Here is a 16761-nt window from a genome sequence, read left to right on the forward strand (position 1 = left end):
GTTACTTCTAAACAGATCACAGAAACATTGGTGAGAGATAATACAAATCTGAGAAGGAAATTGGAGACTTTAGAAAATTTATCTCGTAATAATAACCTCAGATTGATTAACTTTCCCAGAGTCGCAACAACAACTCCTAGAGATATGTTAAAACGTTATTTGGTAGAGGTCTTAGAAATTTCAGAAGAATTGTTGCCACCATTTACCCAGGTTTATTATTTACCTATACGGAGAGAAGAAGAAGAACAACAAGGGGAAAAATTACAAGATGATCAACAGCCATCAAATATTACAACGTTACTGGAACGTTCAGATAGGGAAATGGCAGTACCGGCAACACTTCTCCTTACAGTTGCATTAGCACCAGATAAAAACTGGTTGCTTAGACTTTACTTTAAAAATAAATTAAAAGAATTTCTTGGATATAAAATACAAATGTTTCCAGACCAGGCACGAGACACACAAAAATGTCGACGTGAATTTCTGACTTTAAAACCGGGTGTTACTTCTTTAGGGGCAACTTTTTTTCTTCATCACCCATGTAAATGTGTGATACAGTATCAAATGCAAAAATATGTCTTCTATGATCATACCCAATTGACAACTTTCTTGACGGCCGCTCGCTTGAGAGCAGAGACAGTATGAATGCTCATTATTTAATTTGGACATTTCCTTCAGTTGACCATGTTTCACATTTCTTCAATGCTAAAAAATGCAAGATAATGCACCTGGGTAAGAGAAACCCGCGTAGAACTTATGTACTAAATAGTGAGACCTTGGTTAGGACCACGGCGGAACGCGACTTAGGGGTGATCATTAGTGAGGACATGAAGGTTGCCAATCACGTGGAGAAGGCTTCCTCCAGGGCAAGACAAATGATGGGGTGTATCCACAGAGGTTTCGTCAGCAGGAGACCTGAAGTTATGATGCCGTTGTACAGAGCCATGGTGAGGCCTCACTTGGAGTACTGTGTTCAGTTTTGGAGACCACACTACTGAAAGGACGTGCTGAGGATCGAGTCGGTTCAGCGAACGGCCACCAGGATGGTCTTGGGGCTCAAGGATCTCACGTATGAAGAAAGATTTAAAAAATTGCGGCTGTACTCACTTGAGGAAAGAAGAGAACGGGGAGATATGATTGAAACATATAAGTACATCACGGGACGCATCGAGTCAGAAGATGATATCTTCTGGCTCATGGGACCCTCGACCACCAGAGGGCATCCGCTGAAAATCAGGGGAGGGAAGTTTCATGGCGACTCCAGGAAGTACTTCTTCACCGAAAGAGTAGTGGATCATTGGAACAGACTCCCACTCCAGGTGATAAAGGCCAGCAGCGTGACGGATTTTAAGAGAAAATGGGATACTCACGTGGGATCTTTAAGGGAGTAAATTCAGGGGAGGGGATACTTGGAATGGGCAGACTTGGTGGGCTATAGCCCTTTTCTGCTGCTTTTTTCTATGTTTCTATGTTCTATGTTTCTTTTTTTTTCCATTAATGTTTTTTCATAATAACTCATTGAATCTATTTCTTGGATCTCTGTATTGAGGACTTGAGTTGAAGTTAAGTTTTAATTTCTTTATTATGCTTGTCTCATATTATCATAACGTATATTTGTTTATTTACTTAACTAAACTTTTCTGTACAAGTGGATACTTGATAATGTTATAGAAAATCTGATAAATAAATAAATTTTTAAAAAAAAATTCAATCCAAACTCCAGCATGATCTAATAAAATAATTGGGTCTGTGCTAGCTTTTGTAATCTGCTGAGTTTATTGATCTGAAACAAAAATGTAATCTATTCTTGAAAATGATTTATGTACATGGGAATAGAAAGAAAATTCCCGAGCATTAAAATGAAGAAATCACCATATATCTTTCATGCCACAGGCATGTATTAAATTATCTAAGCCCATTGATTTTATCAGCTTACTGGGTTGTTTGTCCAACAATGGTTCCATAACAGCATTTAAATATGACTGATTTGTGAATCAGTTGGACCTGCCCGAATTGGAAACGGATTGTTCCGATTCGGGCAGTTTAGTGAATCTAGCCCTAAGTCAGTGCAGCCTCTCCAATGCATCCTAGTAGCCAGCTCACAGGACCTTTCCTCTTCGCTTTCACAAATTGATGCTAATCTGAGCTTCCTCTGTTTTCTCTTCTCTTTTCTATCTGGACATCAACAGTTTAGCTGCTTACCAAGAATGCTGAGGGATGAATATGCAGTCAAACCTCGGTTTGCGAGTAACCCGGTTTGCGAGTGTTTTGCAGGACAAGCAAAACATTCTCGCAAAACGTGTCTTGCAAACCAAGTGTTGACTCGATTTGCGAGCACCCCCCCTGATAACCGGCATCGTTCCCCCCTGCTCGCAAAGGCCCCCTGGCTCGAACCGGCACCACCTGCCCGAACAACTTAAACTTACCCCCTCCCCCCCCCTTGTCTGGCACGCAGCCCACAGGACGTGCCGGTGCCACTAGAAGATCTTCCCTGCGAGAGGGAGAATTAGAAGTCCTTGAGCATGCGCAGATGCCGGTTCGGGCGGGGGGGGTGGGGGTGTGCCAGTTTTCACGGAGGGGGTTCTTTGCGAATGGGGGGGGAGCAGCGCCGCTGGCCTCGGGGGGGGAGTGTGGGAACGTATCAAAGCGAGTTTCCATTATTTCCTATGGGGAAAACTCGCTTTGATATACGAGCATTTTGGTTTACGAGCATGCTTCTGGAACGAATTATGCTCGTAAAGCAAGGTTCCACTGTAATAATATTCAGTAGGCCATTAGCCCAAAGGGAACCCAATAGCAGGTGATGGACAGATATAGGATAAATTATCATCCACTCTAAACTCAGCCCAATTTGTGATTTCTTGCAGGTGCTAAAGAGATTGATATTGCTGCTACCCTGGAGCACTTGAGGGACCAGAGACCAGGCATGGTCCAGACAAAGGTACAGTCAAAACATCTGCTGGGATTTTCAATATATTCAATATACTGTATTAAAGATCTTTCACACTTGTTTTTGTGGTAGAAGAGAGTGGGTATGACCTAGTTTCACAAAGGTTGCTAGCTGATTGCTCTGCAAAATTCCAGATCTGCTTAGGTTTACGTAGGATGACAATTCATCTGCATCACTTCTTTGGCATTTTTTCCTCTTTCTTGTAGCTTTTGTAATATGCATCTGCCTTAACCCTGTGGAACAAAGACATCATCGCTCATCATTCTTAAGTATAAGCTTCACTTAAATGGAGGGGAGAAAGGTAGCTGTTTGAGCATCAAAGATGCACAAAATTTGCCTAGTATTCCAGGGAAACAATTTTGCAGCATTATAGTACCGTATCTCACTGTAAAATGTAACAGCCTGTTTGTAGTTTCTTCAAATTAAACAGAAAGAATGCTATACTTAAAAGCCTGAAATGTAATGTCCCTTATCTTTGTCATCCTAAAAAAGACACCCAATGCCAGCCCAATTAAAAATCTAATCTAATCTAATTCTTAGTCTTATATATCGAATCATCTCCTAAAAATAGGAGCTCGATTCGGTTTACATAATTAGACCACAAAGAAAGATCCATTAACATTCATTGGAGCTATAGCCTAAAAAGCAATGAAACATACTGGTTTTTAAGGTTTTGCGAAAGATCTGAAGAGATAAACACAATCTAATTTGAAGAGGTAGTCCATTCCTTATCGTGGTTAGTTAGTATGGAAAGGATGAATTTTTACTAATGGGCTTGATTCCTCTAAATGATGGAAAAGAGAGCTTATACTTATGAGTTGTTCTCGTGCCCAAAGATCTCATGGTGTTTAGAGATAAAGACATGAAAGGAACAAATAGTCCATGTAAAATTTTTAAGACTATCCAGGCACATTTAAATTGAACTCTCAATTTAAATGGAAGCCAATGTAATTTCTTCACAGATAAGTCAAAAACAAAAAAATGGGGCAATACAGGAAGATTGAATATGAATCAATATAGTGTTGCCCTGGTCATTCGCGGTCGGCAGTTCACAGTCCCGGTCATTTGCGGTATTACTGCCGACCAGGAGAGGACAACTGGAGAGGCAGGAAAGAGCAGTCGGAGCACCGGCGAGTGAAGGAAATCACTCGCTGTATGCTCCAACCGCCTCTTCCTGCACTAAAGTCGGGCCTTACCAATCAGGAGCTGCTTTGACACGTAGCTCATGATTGGTAAGGCCTGACTTTAGTGCAGGAAGAAGCGGTCGCAGCATACAGTGAGTGATTTCCTTCACTCACCGGTGCTCTGGCTGCTCTCTCCTGCTGCTCTCTACAGTCTCCCCCACGAAAAACCGTAGTTGTGTTTTTTCAAGAAACATGGGGGTTCCTGAAACGGAACCCCCGCGAATATCGGGGGAGTACTGTACACCAAATAACAATCTTCCCAAAATTTATTTAACAATACAAGCATGCCATTTATATCAAACTTTGAATTTGGAAAGATATATGCTCAGAGACCTTTACAGGTAAAAAAGGAGAAATTATCCCCCCAAAACCTCTTCACCCAATCATTGCATTTACTTTCAAATTCATAGCAAGATCTTATGACTGTAAATGCTTATTATCAGCAAAAGATAAGGACACTTATTTATTTATTTGGTCCCGATGTGACACATTTCGATTTTTTCCTTCAGGGAACCAATATTATGAAAAGTTCAGTATCTTTTCTTTCATTGTTAGAAAAGCACAGGGTGTCGGTCTCTCATTTGATTAAAAAACGCCTTCTGTGGTATTTTTTCACTGCAGAAGGCGTTTTTTAATCAAATGAGAGACCGACACCCTGTGCATTTCTAACAATGGGCTAGATTCACTAAAGCCCTCTTACCTGTTCGATCCTGTTCCGCTCCATTTCTGAGTCTTGCTGGGTGACCCATTCACTAAAGGCTCCTTATGCAATTCATCTAATCATAAACACACCCACAAGCAATCTCACGGATTGCTGAAGACCGATTGCGACGCATGTGCAGACCATCATTGATGGCTGTACGTGCGATCCCGCTTGCGCCGCTCTCCTGCACCAGCAGGAGAAGGGAGAAGGGCTGGGGAAGTAATGGCAGGCAAGCAAGGCAAAGGCGGACTGGCTGCTGCCTCTGCAAGCAGAGGGGGGAACTGCCAGACTACAGAACTGAACATGAAACCCGCCTCGACTCTCCTGCTCTCTGCTGCCCTTCCCTGCAGTGCGAGGCTGCCCTACGGGGAAAGGCGACAGAGAGCAGGAGAGTCGGGGCAGCATTTTTCCTCCACGGACTCAGCAGGCTCACAAGTACGAGACTGAGCTTGTAACAAGGGAAATGCGGAGAGTACAGTTTTTAAGTGCATCTTATGGCTCCTCCACGTAGCACACATGGCTGCCCCATCTGACATACATGGTCAGATGCAAGCAGTGAGTTTCAGGGCTACAAGGCTGGAATTTCAGCACGGGAGAGAGCAGGAAAGGAGTGAGCGACTGGTCCTCACCAGTCGCTTGGTTTCTGATCGGCCAGCCCAGTCGGTGTGCCTGAGAAATGTTGGTGAATCGCTGCCTTGCTAAATTGGCATGCCATTTCCCTAATTTGCATGCGTGGATCGGATCGGTTGCTGACAGGATCTGCAAGAAGGTTAGTGAATCGGGTTGGAGTCGTAAAGGGGCCGCAAACCGATCGGTACACGATCGATTTGCTTAGTGAATCTAGGCCAAGGAGAGAAAAGATATTGAACTTTTCATAATATTGGTTCCCTGAAGCAGGAAATCGAAACGTGTCACGTTGGGACCAGATAGATAAGTATTCCTTATCTTTTGCTGATAATAAGCAATTTCAGTCATAAGATTTTACTTTTAATCTGAAAGTAAATGCAATGATTGGGTGAAGAGGTTTTGGGGGGAAAACTCCTCCTTTTTTACCTCTAAAGGTCTCTGAGCATATACCTTTCCAAATTCAAAGTTTGATATAAATGGCATGCTTGTATTGTTAAATAAATTTTTGGAAGATTGTTAATTTGGTGTAATGTAATTTCTATAACAGAAAGGACCTCAACAGAGTGTATTTATGAGTGTATGTTATCAAAGAGAAGGTCTGGGATGCTGGATACTACTGGATTGTGTATTTTATGGCAGAAGAAACCTTTTTGTGTCGAAATAAAAACTACCTGAAAGTCATTCTTTCTACATTTCATATGCCTATATAACTTACCCCTCCCCCCTTTTATGAAGCCTCATTAGCGTTTTTTATTGCCAGCTGCAGCAGTAAAGGTTCTGACACTCAGGAATTCTATGAGTGTTGGAGCTTTTACCACTGTGGCCGGCGATAAAAAAACACTAACGTGGCTTCATAAAAGGGGGATTAATATTTCTTTTAAAATATTTAAAGGAAGGACACAAATCTAGATCATGCCTCTTATGCGCTCTCACTGAGGGGTGTACTAAAATTTGGAAAATGGAGAATCTGGCAACTCAGTTTTGTGAAAGATACAAGCTGATACCCGTAGTTTAAACAGGTTTAACATGAATTCTTATGTAATTTAAAGCTTTGCGCTTTTTTTTTTCTTTTTCTTTTTACTATATTTTCTAAAAGAATTTGTTCTCTTCATGGACTGCACTTAATTGCTAGTTACCTTTCCAAGCACTTCACAACAGATTCCTGCTAGTTTCAAGTTTCAAGTTTATTAAAATTTGATGGTTCGCCTATTAAAACTAAGCGAATTACATAATAAAAGCATTATAGTATAGAACAATAGAACAAGTTATTTTACATTAACAATTTTCAAGGTGCTACGACAGATTGACAATACAGACGAACTATGAAACATAAGGAAAGAACATAATAGTTACAAATTGTGGTTTCCTCAAGGGAAGAAAGGGGGATGATGTGGGGAGGAACAAACGAGTAGGTTGGGGAAGATGTGTATGAAAGTATTGATTGTTTACATGTACTCCAAAGAGTTGTACTAAAGGTTAAATGAGGATTTGAAGAGATAAGTTTTTAGATTAGTTTTAAATAAATTGAGGTCTTTGATGTTTCTGATATATAGGGGGAGGGTATTCCAGATAAATAAATGCTACTAAATAATTATTCATGGGATTACAAATCTGAAAATGTATGCAGTGGCAGGAAGGCATTTACTGTTGGGACGACCTATATGTAGATGTGTTGAGGAGGGGAATTTGGGTGGAGCATGGGTGGAGTCGCAATTTACATGCACTCCCCAGATTCCATATATCGCGTCCAAATATCTAGGCCCAACTTTGGAATAGAGTGACTAAAGAGCTCGAAGACTTCAATAACTGGGTGCTAACAACAATTATTAATGTTAATTGGCAGCCTTAAAACGTGCATGCGCATCTCACCGCGCACTATTCTGTAAAGCACGGCACCTAACTTCAATCATGTGTTTCTGAAAAGAGAGCATGGCCAGGGGCATTCTGAATACTTGCACATGTGTTTATAGAATTTGCCCAAAGCCTGCCTAAGTTGGGCTCAGCTTTCACACCTACTTGTATGGCACCCGTGATAAACGCTTTTCTATAAAGGGTGTGCGCTCTCTATAGAATCGCACTTAGAGGGAAATTCTGTAAAAGGTGCCCAAAGAGGTTCCAAATAGGTGCCTAAGTTAGGCACCTAACTTAATTGGTATATTGGCTTCAGTTATGAGTTTTAATAAGCTCATAATTGAGATAAAAAATTAATTCTACATATGATAGGAACCTATCTTATGGCGCCAAACTCCAAAGTAGGTGTGTTTAGAGGCAGAGAAGGACTTAGATGCCATTAGGCACAATTCTCTAAACTACTTAGGCACCTATAATGTAGCCTTTTCAAGCCCCAGCCTCCATTTTGGGCACCTAATAGGCACCTGTTTTAATCAGGCAAAATTGTGTAATTGACATGAAATAGGTGCCTATCTTTGTAGGCACCCAATTACAGAATCTGTCCCATAGCGCTCAAGTTTTTCAGCACCCATCTACTGAATTCCCTCCTATATGTGAACTTGAGTTGTAACTTTTAGAGTATGCCGCCTGCTCCCAAGCAGGTGTAAATGTGGCTTTGCTGCTTTTTTCCTACTGTTTTATAAAGGCAAGTCCCCCACTTTAGCCCTCTCCCCACGGTGGCGCCAAGATTCCATTTATAGAATACTAGAATGTGTCAGCATTGGAGTGTTCATATTTGGGCATTCCCTTTAACGCTATGTCAATGGCAGGAGTAGGTTGGCATGGCTGTGTGTAATTTACAATATTCTATAGATTACATGCATAAGTAGGAGACAAGCCCTTGACCTGCCCATGTTCTACATGTGTATATGCTTTCCTTTAAGTTAAGTGCTCCCTTATAGACTATCACCTGGTGCACATAGATGCCTGTCAATTAATGGTGCCTTTGACACTCATACAGTAAGTGGTGCATACCAGTAGGCGCTAGTTTATAGATTTGCCTCACAGATGTCTTAAGATAATACAGGCAGGAAATAGGCAGCTACTTGGCCTTTACACATAGGTAACCTAAGGAAAACTTACTATCTCAGGCCATTATCAGCAGGTTAGTTTTAAAATGTTGTTCTCGGTACTTAAATCTATTCTGTATTTTCAGCGGTGTCAGGTCAAAAGCGTGCCGGGACAAAGGTGCGCGCAGACAACTGAGCTTTAAAATGACTTTTAAAGGGCTCCGACGGGGGGTGTGGGGGGAACCCCCCCCCCACACTTTACTTTATACAGATCGCGCCGCATTGTGGGGGAGTTGTGGGGGGTTTGGGGGGTTGTAACCCTCCACATTTTACTGAAAACTTCACTTTTTCCCTAAAAAAACAGGGAAACAGTTAAGTTTCCAGTATAATGAGGGGGTTACAAACACTGTTCCCTCTAAGCTGAGCAGAAGTCCTCCAATTGCACTGCTGCCAGTGGGGGGCAGTGCTTCAATAATTTGTTTCCATGGCTAGAGACAGGCAGATTCCCTGGAGTCCTGCAGAGTTTTCAAGTCCCTTACTATTACAAATGTAATGGTGAAACAGCACCACCCACAGGCAGAACTGTAGGTGGAGGACTCCCGCTCAGCTTAGAGGAAACACTGGTTTACAAACCCCCCACAATGCCGCCGCGATCTGTATTAAGTAAAGTGGGGGGGGTTCCCCAACAAAACCCCCCGTCGGAGCCCCTAAAAACACTCTTTTTCTTCAGCGCGCGCTTCCATCTTGCGCTCAGTTGTCGGCGCGCACCTTTGTCTTTGGCGGTTTTGTCTGTGAACCATTTTCAGCACTGCTATCCAGGTATTGGGCAGTGCTGAATATGCATGGAGAGTGTTAACTTCTACCAGCTGTATGGGTTATGGGTCTGGCCTAATCTTAATCACATACCCATGCACGTAATGGCTCAATATTGCAGGCTATCTATCGAGTTAAGCAGAACACCCATCCTCTACCCTGGCACTATCTGGAGAGTACAAAGGCAGTCTATATGAATTTTCAGTGGCATTACCTGGATAATGCATCAGTAATAGCATGTGCTCAAATAAGTTCAATATGACTTACCGTAATTACACCATAACAGTTTTCAATCTTACATATGCTCAGAAGAGTGTAACCCTCCCGGGAACAAACCCTATAGGAGAACCCATCACCTAATCACTGCATACAAATTTAAAATTAAAATTTCTAGAGTTTATTTTAAATGTGCCTGCTTTACATTTAAGATCTTGCATGGCATCTCTCCTTCCTTACTTCCTGTTTTTTTGGGAATTCTACAAGATCTGAGATTACCAGACCTACTGAAAAACTCAAAATTATCTTTTCCTACACTGAAAGGTGTCATCTACACTGGTAAACTAGGGAAGTCTCTTCTTTTCAAAATGACAGAGCTCTGGAATAATTTTCCTGTCCGAAAACAATTGAAAACTTGGCTTTTTGCAAAATTGTAAACTTTGCTTCCTTTTATATTATCCCTATCCCTGTTATATTTATTCTTTTTAATTTCTGTAAACCGTGCCGAGCTCTGTTTTTTATAGAAAAGATGCGGTATATAAGCCTAAGGTTTAGTTTAGTTTAGCTTAAAGAGGCATTAAAAAGTTACCTTTTCAAAGATGCATTTGAGCTTTGAGCTCTCTCCTGCTTTTCAGCTCAAATAACCTCCCCTTCTAACCCCTTCCTTTTGTTTGAACTTTTTATGTTTACTTTTCTGAATTTGTTGTAGTTCTACCTTCTTCCGTTTGTGTAACACTTACCTCCTCTTTTACTAAGGTGCGCTAACCGATTAGCGCACGCTAACGCGCCCATAGACTAAAATGCACGCGTTAGCGTTTAGCGTGCGCTAATTGGTTAGCGTACCTTAGTAAAAGAGGGGGTAAGTTATCATTTTTGTCAATTGTTTATATGTTTTTTTAATGATGTAATATATTCCCATTTTACTGTACACCGCCTAGAAATTACGATAGGCGGTTAAACAAAAATTTTAATAAACTTGAAACGTATTTGAGCACATGCTATTACTGATGCATTATTGATATTTCATGTGTCTCATTCAACACCTTTGCCCTGTCTAAGATTTACTAACTTGATCATTACCTGGATAATGCCACGAAGTATTGGCAAATGTGACACTTATCTGCATAGCATCTGCCACTATACAGATAAATGCTTTAGGACAGGGGTGTCCAACTTGCGGCCCAAGGGCCGCATGTGGCCCCGTGAAGTATTTTGTGCGGCCCCGGTCAAGGGCGATGCAGTGTTTTCCTCTGCTGCCCCCAGGTGTTTACCGTCTTGCCGGCTCCCTCCTCTCTTGCTGCAGCGTTTGTGTGGCCCCAGAAACATTTTTTGGGGCCAATGCGGCCCAGGGAAGCCAAAAGGTTGGACACCCCTGCTTTAGGATATCCTACCCTCTGTATCCATTTAAAATATTAGTTGTCATTTTATTGCTTTAGGGGGGTCAGGTCCTAACAGTTAGGTTCTGTAGTAAGTGGTCAACCATATGCTAAAGTGGACTCAAAGGGAAGGGTGACCATGTCTTCTCAGTGACAGCATTGATTTGAGGTAATTAAGACCTGAATGGACTTCAGACAGCTCCAGCAGTTGTGGCTCCAGCTGGTCTGACTTTATTTTACGAAAAACAAGTGGAAAAAGCATGCAGAGTATAAAATTCATGGAATTCTTTCCAGCTCCTCTGCATTTATATGTTTGTTGGGAGGATGGGTTGGGTGTGTACGAACGTGTTTGTGTGTTGCTATGTGTATGTGCATGCCTGCATGTATGTTGTGCTCATCTGGATACAGAGGTGTACATGTTTGTGTATATGTGTGTACATAACATTTGCGTATTGATATGTGTGTGTGCGTTTTCTCTGTATCTGTGCTTAGGAGAGAAGATGAGAGGGAAAGGCAATTTGAAAGGTGCGATTTCTTAATCACAGTGTCACAGTGAATCAGTATATGTATATTGTAGCGACTGGAGCTGCTGCTTCTATAGAAATATATAGTCCCATTTCTGGAGGGGGTTTGTTTATCTTCCACCTCCCACTAGGTGCAAGAACTTAGCCAGGTCACTCCCTCTTTACCTGTTTTCCTCCTATGTCATTGCAGTGGGCCCTTTGGAAGCATTACAGAAACCCTTTTAACAGTAACAGATAATAGAAAAAGAAAATGTTACCGATAAACACACTTCGGGTCAATATTCAGAGCGATTTAAGTGAGCAGGAGTGGCTGCTCACTTAAATCACACTCAGTGGCACTTAATCATGTATTGAATAACAGCACAAATCACCCATTTTAAAGGGGGACAGGAGAGGGGTGTTCCATAGATGAAGTCGAGGAAGAGCTGGGAGCCATGCCCGGCACCTAGATTCACATAAATAGCAATTTTAACTTTGGTATTTGGTTGCAGGCACATAGCTGTCAGTGGTGGCCTGCATCTTTCATACCTGCTCCTCTCCATCCCACATCCTCCCCCACAACATGATTCAACCCTCCATGAATGCTACCACTATTACAAGGTCGTCCCCCCCCCATTCCAATCTTTCCAGAATCCCACCACTATTTCAAGCTCTCCCACCACCCTTATTCTGTTCCCTCCAGACCTCACCACCAATACAGGGACCCACTTGATTCTGATCCCCCTCATGTCTAAATATGGCTTCCCCCAGGCCTACCTTAAGCTCCCTGGTGTTCAAGTGGGCAGGAATGAACCACACACAGTGTTGTACACAAAAGTCATTTTTTTTTTTTTTTTGCATCGGATGCTGAGCTGTATGCACAAAATTGTGCACAGAAGCGCACACTAGGCTGTTTGCAGCAACCTAGCGGAGCCTAAAAAGTACTGTTGGGAGTACTGTTACTGCTCTGTTCGCATGAAGATAATTCCACCTTAAGGGTCCCCTTCTCTTCATTTTTTAAATTTCCTTTTAACTTTAAAATAGCGTACAGAAACTGGCATTAATTTAAAATTGGATTGTGTATCCATTTTTCCTATAAGTGTGTCTCACACTATTTGCAGTAGTACAGTATATTTTAACAAGACAACCTGCTAGCATTTACGTATTGATTATATATATGAATGATTAGAATACCAGTATATGGTGCATATATGGTCAGGTCTACTTGGGTTATGGTCTGTTTAATGCTTCTGAAGGCTGGGGAATAGAGGAAGCCTTTGGGATAGAGCAGTGGTCTCAAAACTTGTGGCCCACCAGGTACTATTTTGCAGCCTGCGGTCTGTACTAGTGCTGCCCGCTCTTTGCTGCCCTCTGGCTTTCCCCCAGCCTCCCGCTCTTACCTTCAGATAATTACCACAGCCTGTAGAGAGGATTGCCGGTGCTGTAGCGATCCTTGCAGGCTGCTGTCATCCTCAGCAGCACGTTCCCTCTGCCGCGATCCTGAACCTGACGTCAGAGGGAACGTGCTGCGGAGGCCGATGGCAGCCTGCAAGGAACACTACAGCACCGGCAATCCGCTCTGCAGGCTGCGGTAATTAGCTGAAACTAAGACCGGGAGGCCGGGGGGGGGGGGAAGCTGGAGGACACTGCAAAAAAGGGGGGAACATGCAGGCCTTCGGTGGGGGGGGGGGAGATTTATAAACTATAAAGAGTTTTACCTCTTGCAAAATTGTCATTTCTTTAATAAGACATTAACTATTTTTTGTGCGGCCCTCCAAGTACCTTTAAATCCAAAATGTGGCCCTGCAAAGAGTTTGAGTTGGAGACCACTGGGATAGAGAGAGCAAATGTGATAAGAAAATGGTCAAACCAGGGCATCACTGTACATGCTAAGTTAGTTCACAATAGTTGTTAGAGCCAGATCACAAGTGTGCCTGGCAGTAAGTGTAAGTATGAATAGATGCTGGATGAGTGGAAGGAGAATCAGAGACACGGACAGTGGGAGAAATAGAGGTACGAGTGAAATTACTTTACAATGCAGGAGTAGTAGACATTGAGTAGAGGCAGAGAGTGGTATCCACAGAATGTCAGCACAGGTTGTGTTAGGGTAGTAAAAAGAAAAACAAAGGGGGAGACCTGTGGTGCTCAATCTTTATATTCACTCAAGACCCAACACGTATGTGTTTCGGCCATGAGGCCTGCCTCAGGGGTCTTTACCTTAATGTAAAATGCTGTTTGTAATTGCCCTGTTATAAAATACAAACAATACATAAGACTATAAGAATTGCCGCTGCTGGGTCAGACCAGTGGTCCATTATGCCCAGCAGTCCACTCACATGGTGGCCCTTATGTCAAAGACTAGTGCCCTAACTGAGACTGACCCTACCAAAATATATCCTTGATCAGTAGGAACTTGTCTAACTTTGTCTTGAATCCCTGTAGGGTGTTTTCCCCTATAACAGCCTCTGGAAGAGCGTTCCAGTTTTCCACCACTCTCTGGGTAAAGAAGAACTTCCTTACATTTGTACGGAATCTATCCCCTTTTAACTTTAGAGAGTGCCCTCTCATTCTCTCTACCTTGGAGAGGGTGAACAACCTGACTTTATCTACTAAGTCTATTCCCTTCATTATCTTGAATGTTTCGATCATGTCCCCTCTGTCTCCTCTTTTCAAGGGAGAAGAGGCCCAGTTTCTCTAATCTTTCGCTGTACAGCAACTCCTGCAGCCCCTTAACCATTAGTCACTCTTCTCTGGACCCTTTCGAGTAGTACCGTGTCCTTCTTCATGTACGGCGACCAATGCTGGACCCAGTATTCCAGGTGAGGGTGTGCCATGGCCCAGTACAGTGGCATGATAACCTTCTCTGATCTATTTGTGATCCCCTTCTTAATCATTCCCAGCATTCTTTTCGCTGCCACCACCGCACATTGCGCGGACGGCTTCATTGACTTGTCAACCAGTACCTGATTTAACGATGAGTGATTCAATAAGATGACTTAAAAAACCAAGCCACCGTGTGCAGGGACAGTTATTTCTCTCTTTGCTGTACCTTAAGGTGGTAGTATCTCCTGTTTGGGGGGGTGTTAGGGTAGTAACCATAATGCAGGTTGATAGCTGAGTAAAGAAACAGGCAAAACAAAACCCTATAAAGGAAGATAGGGCGGGGAGTTGTCAAAGGGGAAAGTACTGTAGATATAGTCACCCAAGGAGTCGTCCCAAGGAGCTTTCCCATCACAAAGGAATGCAGTAGAGAATGACATGGTGACATAATTCATCACCGTTCCCGTCCCCGCGGATAACCGCGGGAAACAATCCTGTGTCATTCTTACGTGTCTATCTCAACCTCAGTCCTTCTACACCAACATTCTTCAATGCAAGGCTTAAGGGTCTGTGGTTGAGCCCATTCATACTCTTGATTCTTCCCTCTCTCCTTGAATAATGACATCGAGATGGTTTCCCGCGGTTATGCATGGGGACGGGAACGGTGATGAATTTTGTCACGGTGTCATTCTCTAGAATGCAGTTAAAGGAGAACCAGGACAACAGCTCTGTCCCATCAGGGAACTGAACAGGGTTTGCGGGATAGTGGCGTAAGGAGCAGTCAGCGACAGCAGCCAGGACCAAACCTGCGAGAAATAAAGAGGCAGCGCCAAGTAAGTCTAGCACAAAGAGAGTTCCTCAGCCGTGTCACCTTTATTGTATTCAAACAGTTAAGCTACAAGATGCAATGGTAAATCCTCCTGACGCCACCCCTACAGCACTCATCCGCTATTTACGTGACACTAGTGAATGCCGGTGTGATTTACAGCTTTGGAAGTGCTAAAATACAGCCAGCTTAATCTGTTTACTTATATAGCCTGCTTTCCAGCAATTTTAATCTGAGGACAGAAATGTTTATTGCCTGCATTGCCTTTTATTAGTTATCCTCAATTCAATTTAAGGAATCCAAAGGTGTTGAAATATTGATGCCCCTGAACTTGTGTGGCCAGAGGCAGCAGCATCGTTATTTGCAAAGGATGCAGTTGTATCGATAGCAAAAATTATGAATCTGTTTGGAAGGAGGAAGTGAGAACTCAAGCACAAATTGAACAAATAAATTTAATTAGTCACATAAGTCTTATTCTGGGGTTTCTCAAGTGCAGTGCATACCAAGGTCAGGTACCCTTAATATCTGTCCAGTGGTCACTGATGACAAAATACAGGTTTCTTGAAAGGTCATAGTAATACATGTGCTAGAGCTAAGGTTGCCAACTGGATCCAAATTTACCCGACAGGGTTTATCTAGTCTTGGATTTATTCCTTTGTGTGCAGGATTTGTAGTCTGACTTTGCTTAAGGAATGCAAAGTGGAAATCAGAACTGCAAGTCCCTTCATGCAATGGCGTAAATCCAGGACTGGATCAATCCTATCAGGCAAATCTGGATTCAGCTAGAACCCATAACAACCTCATATGTTTTGCCCACAACATTAACTGGTCTGGAATGGCACATTTTTCAATCTACACCGCATAGATAATACTCGCAGCGAAACTTATATTTTTGTATTGCCTTGTCTGAGCCTTTTGACACTTCTAGCAATCCCTCTACCACTGCAAAGCAGAGGCACATTTTGTCACGCCTACCGGAAACTGAGCCGATAGTCCCTTTAAATCCTCACTTTCTTGCGGCGCACGCCGCAAAGGCACCCGCTTAAGGAGCTTGCTCCTTATTGTGCTCTTTTGTGCGCTTCCTTCAATAACATCTCTGACAAGTTATCCGTTTGGATAAAATGGATTTACTTCTGTCATTTTTTCATTCTTTTATCTATTGATTTTCACCTACACTTTTCTTCTCTATCCCCTACTGACATGGCTGTAGAACCCATTCCAGTACTCTGGGGAAGGCGTTTCTACCCTATTGAAAGGCAATACAGTCCCTCAGTAAATAAACTGAACTTAGTCTATTCCTCTTTCGAACTCTCATAACCCTCCTATACTTCTGCCTCTCACAACTGCTACTCATATTTTGGGCCTTATTAATGTCCGTTCTTTAAAAAATAGATTTCACCTAATTAAAGATTTGATCATTTTACACCAGCTAAAAATTTTCTGTATCACAGAAACTTGGCTAAGTGATGGTGAGGATGCCTATCTTACCCAGGCACTCCATCCTAACCAGATAGGATTTAGACCACACCACTCAACAGAGCTATTTCTTTTGGGCTTATTCACAGCGGTCAGAAATTATTTGGATCAAAGAAAATCGGTTCTCCTAATTTCACTTGATTTATAGGCAGCCTTTGACATAATTGACCATACACTTCTTTTAAATCGTCTTGAAACACTAGGAATCTCTGGAGTTGCTCTTAAATGGTTTAACTCTTACCTCTCTGACAGACAATATCAAGTCCACCTTCAAAACTCATCTTCAAAGCCAAATTCCCAAGATTCA

The 16761-nt window shown here is 42.5% G+C and overlaps 1 protein-coding gene across 2 annotated transcripts in view; it reads left to right on the forward strand.

Annotated features, from left to right (window-relative positions):
- The window catches only part of PTPRN2 (protein tyrosine phosphatase receptor type N2), a 1585109-nt gene that overhangs the window by 1560305 nt on the left and 8043 nt on the right, over positions 1–16761 (forward strand). For both annotated transcript variants that reach the window (XM_033931599.1, XM_033931600.1), the window contains exon 22: positions 2868–2941. In XM_033931599.1, the coding sequence (XP_033787490.1) occupies positions 2868–2941 (74 nt within the window). The remainder of the gene's footprint in view (positions 1–2867; positions 2942–16761) is intronic.

Source organism: Geotrypetes seraphini, chromosome 2 (genome assembly GCF_902459505.1).
Source record: "Geotrypetes seraphini chromosome 2, aGeoSer1.1, whole genome shotgun sequence".
Lineage (NCBI taxonomy): Eukaryota > Metazoa > Chordata > Amphibia > Gymnophiona > Dermophiidae > Geotrypetes > Geotrypetes seraphini.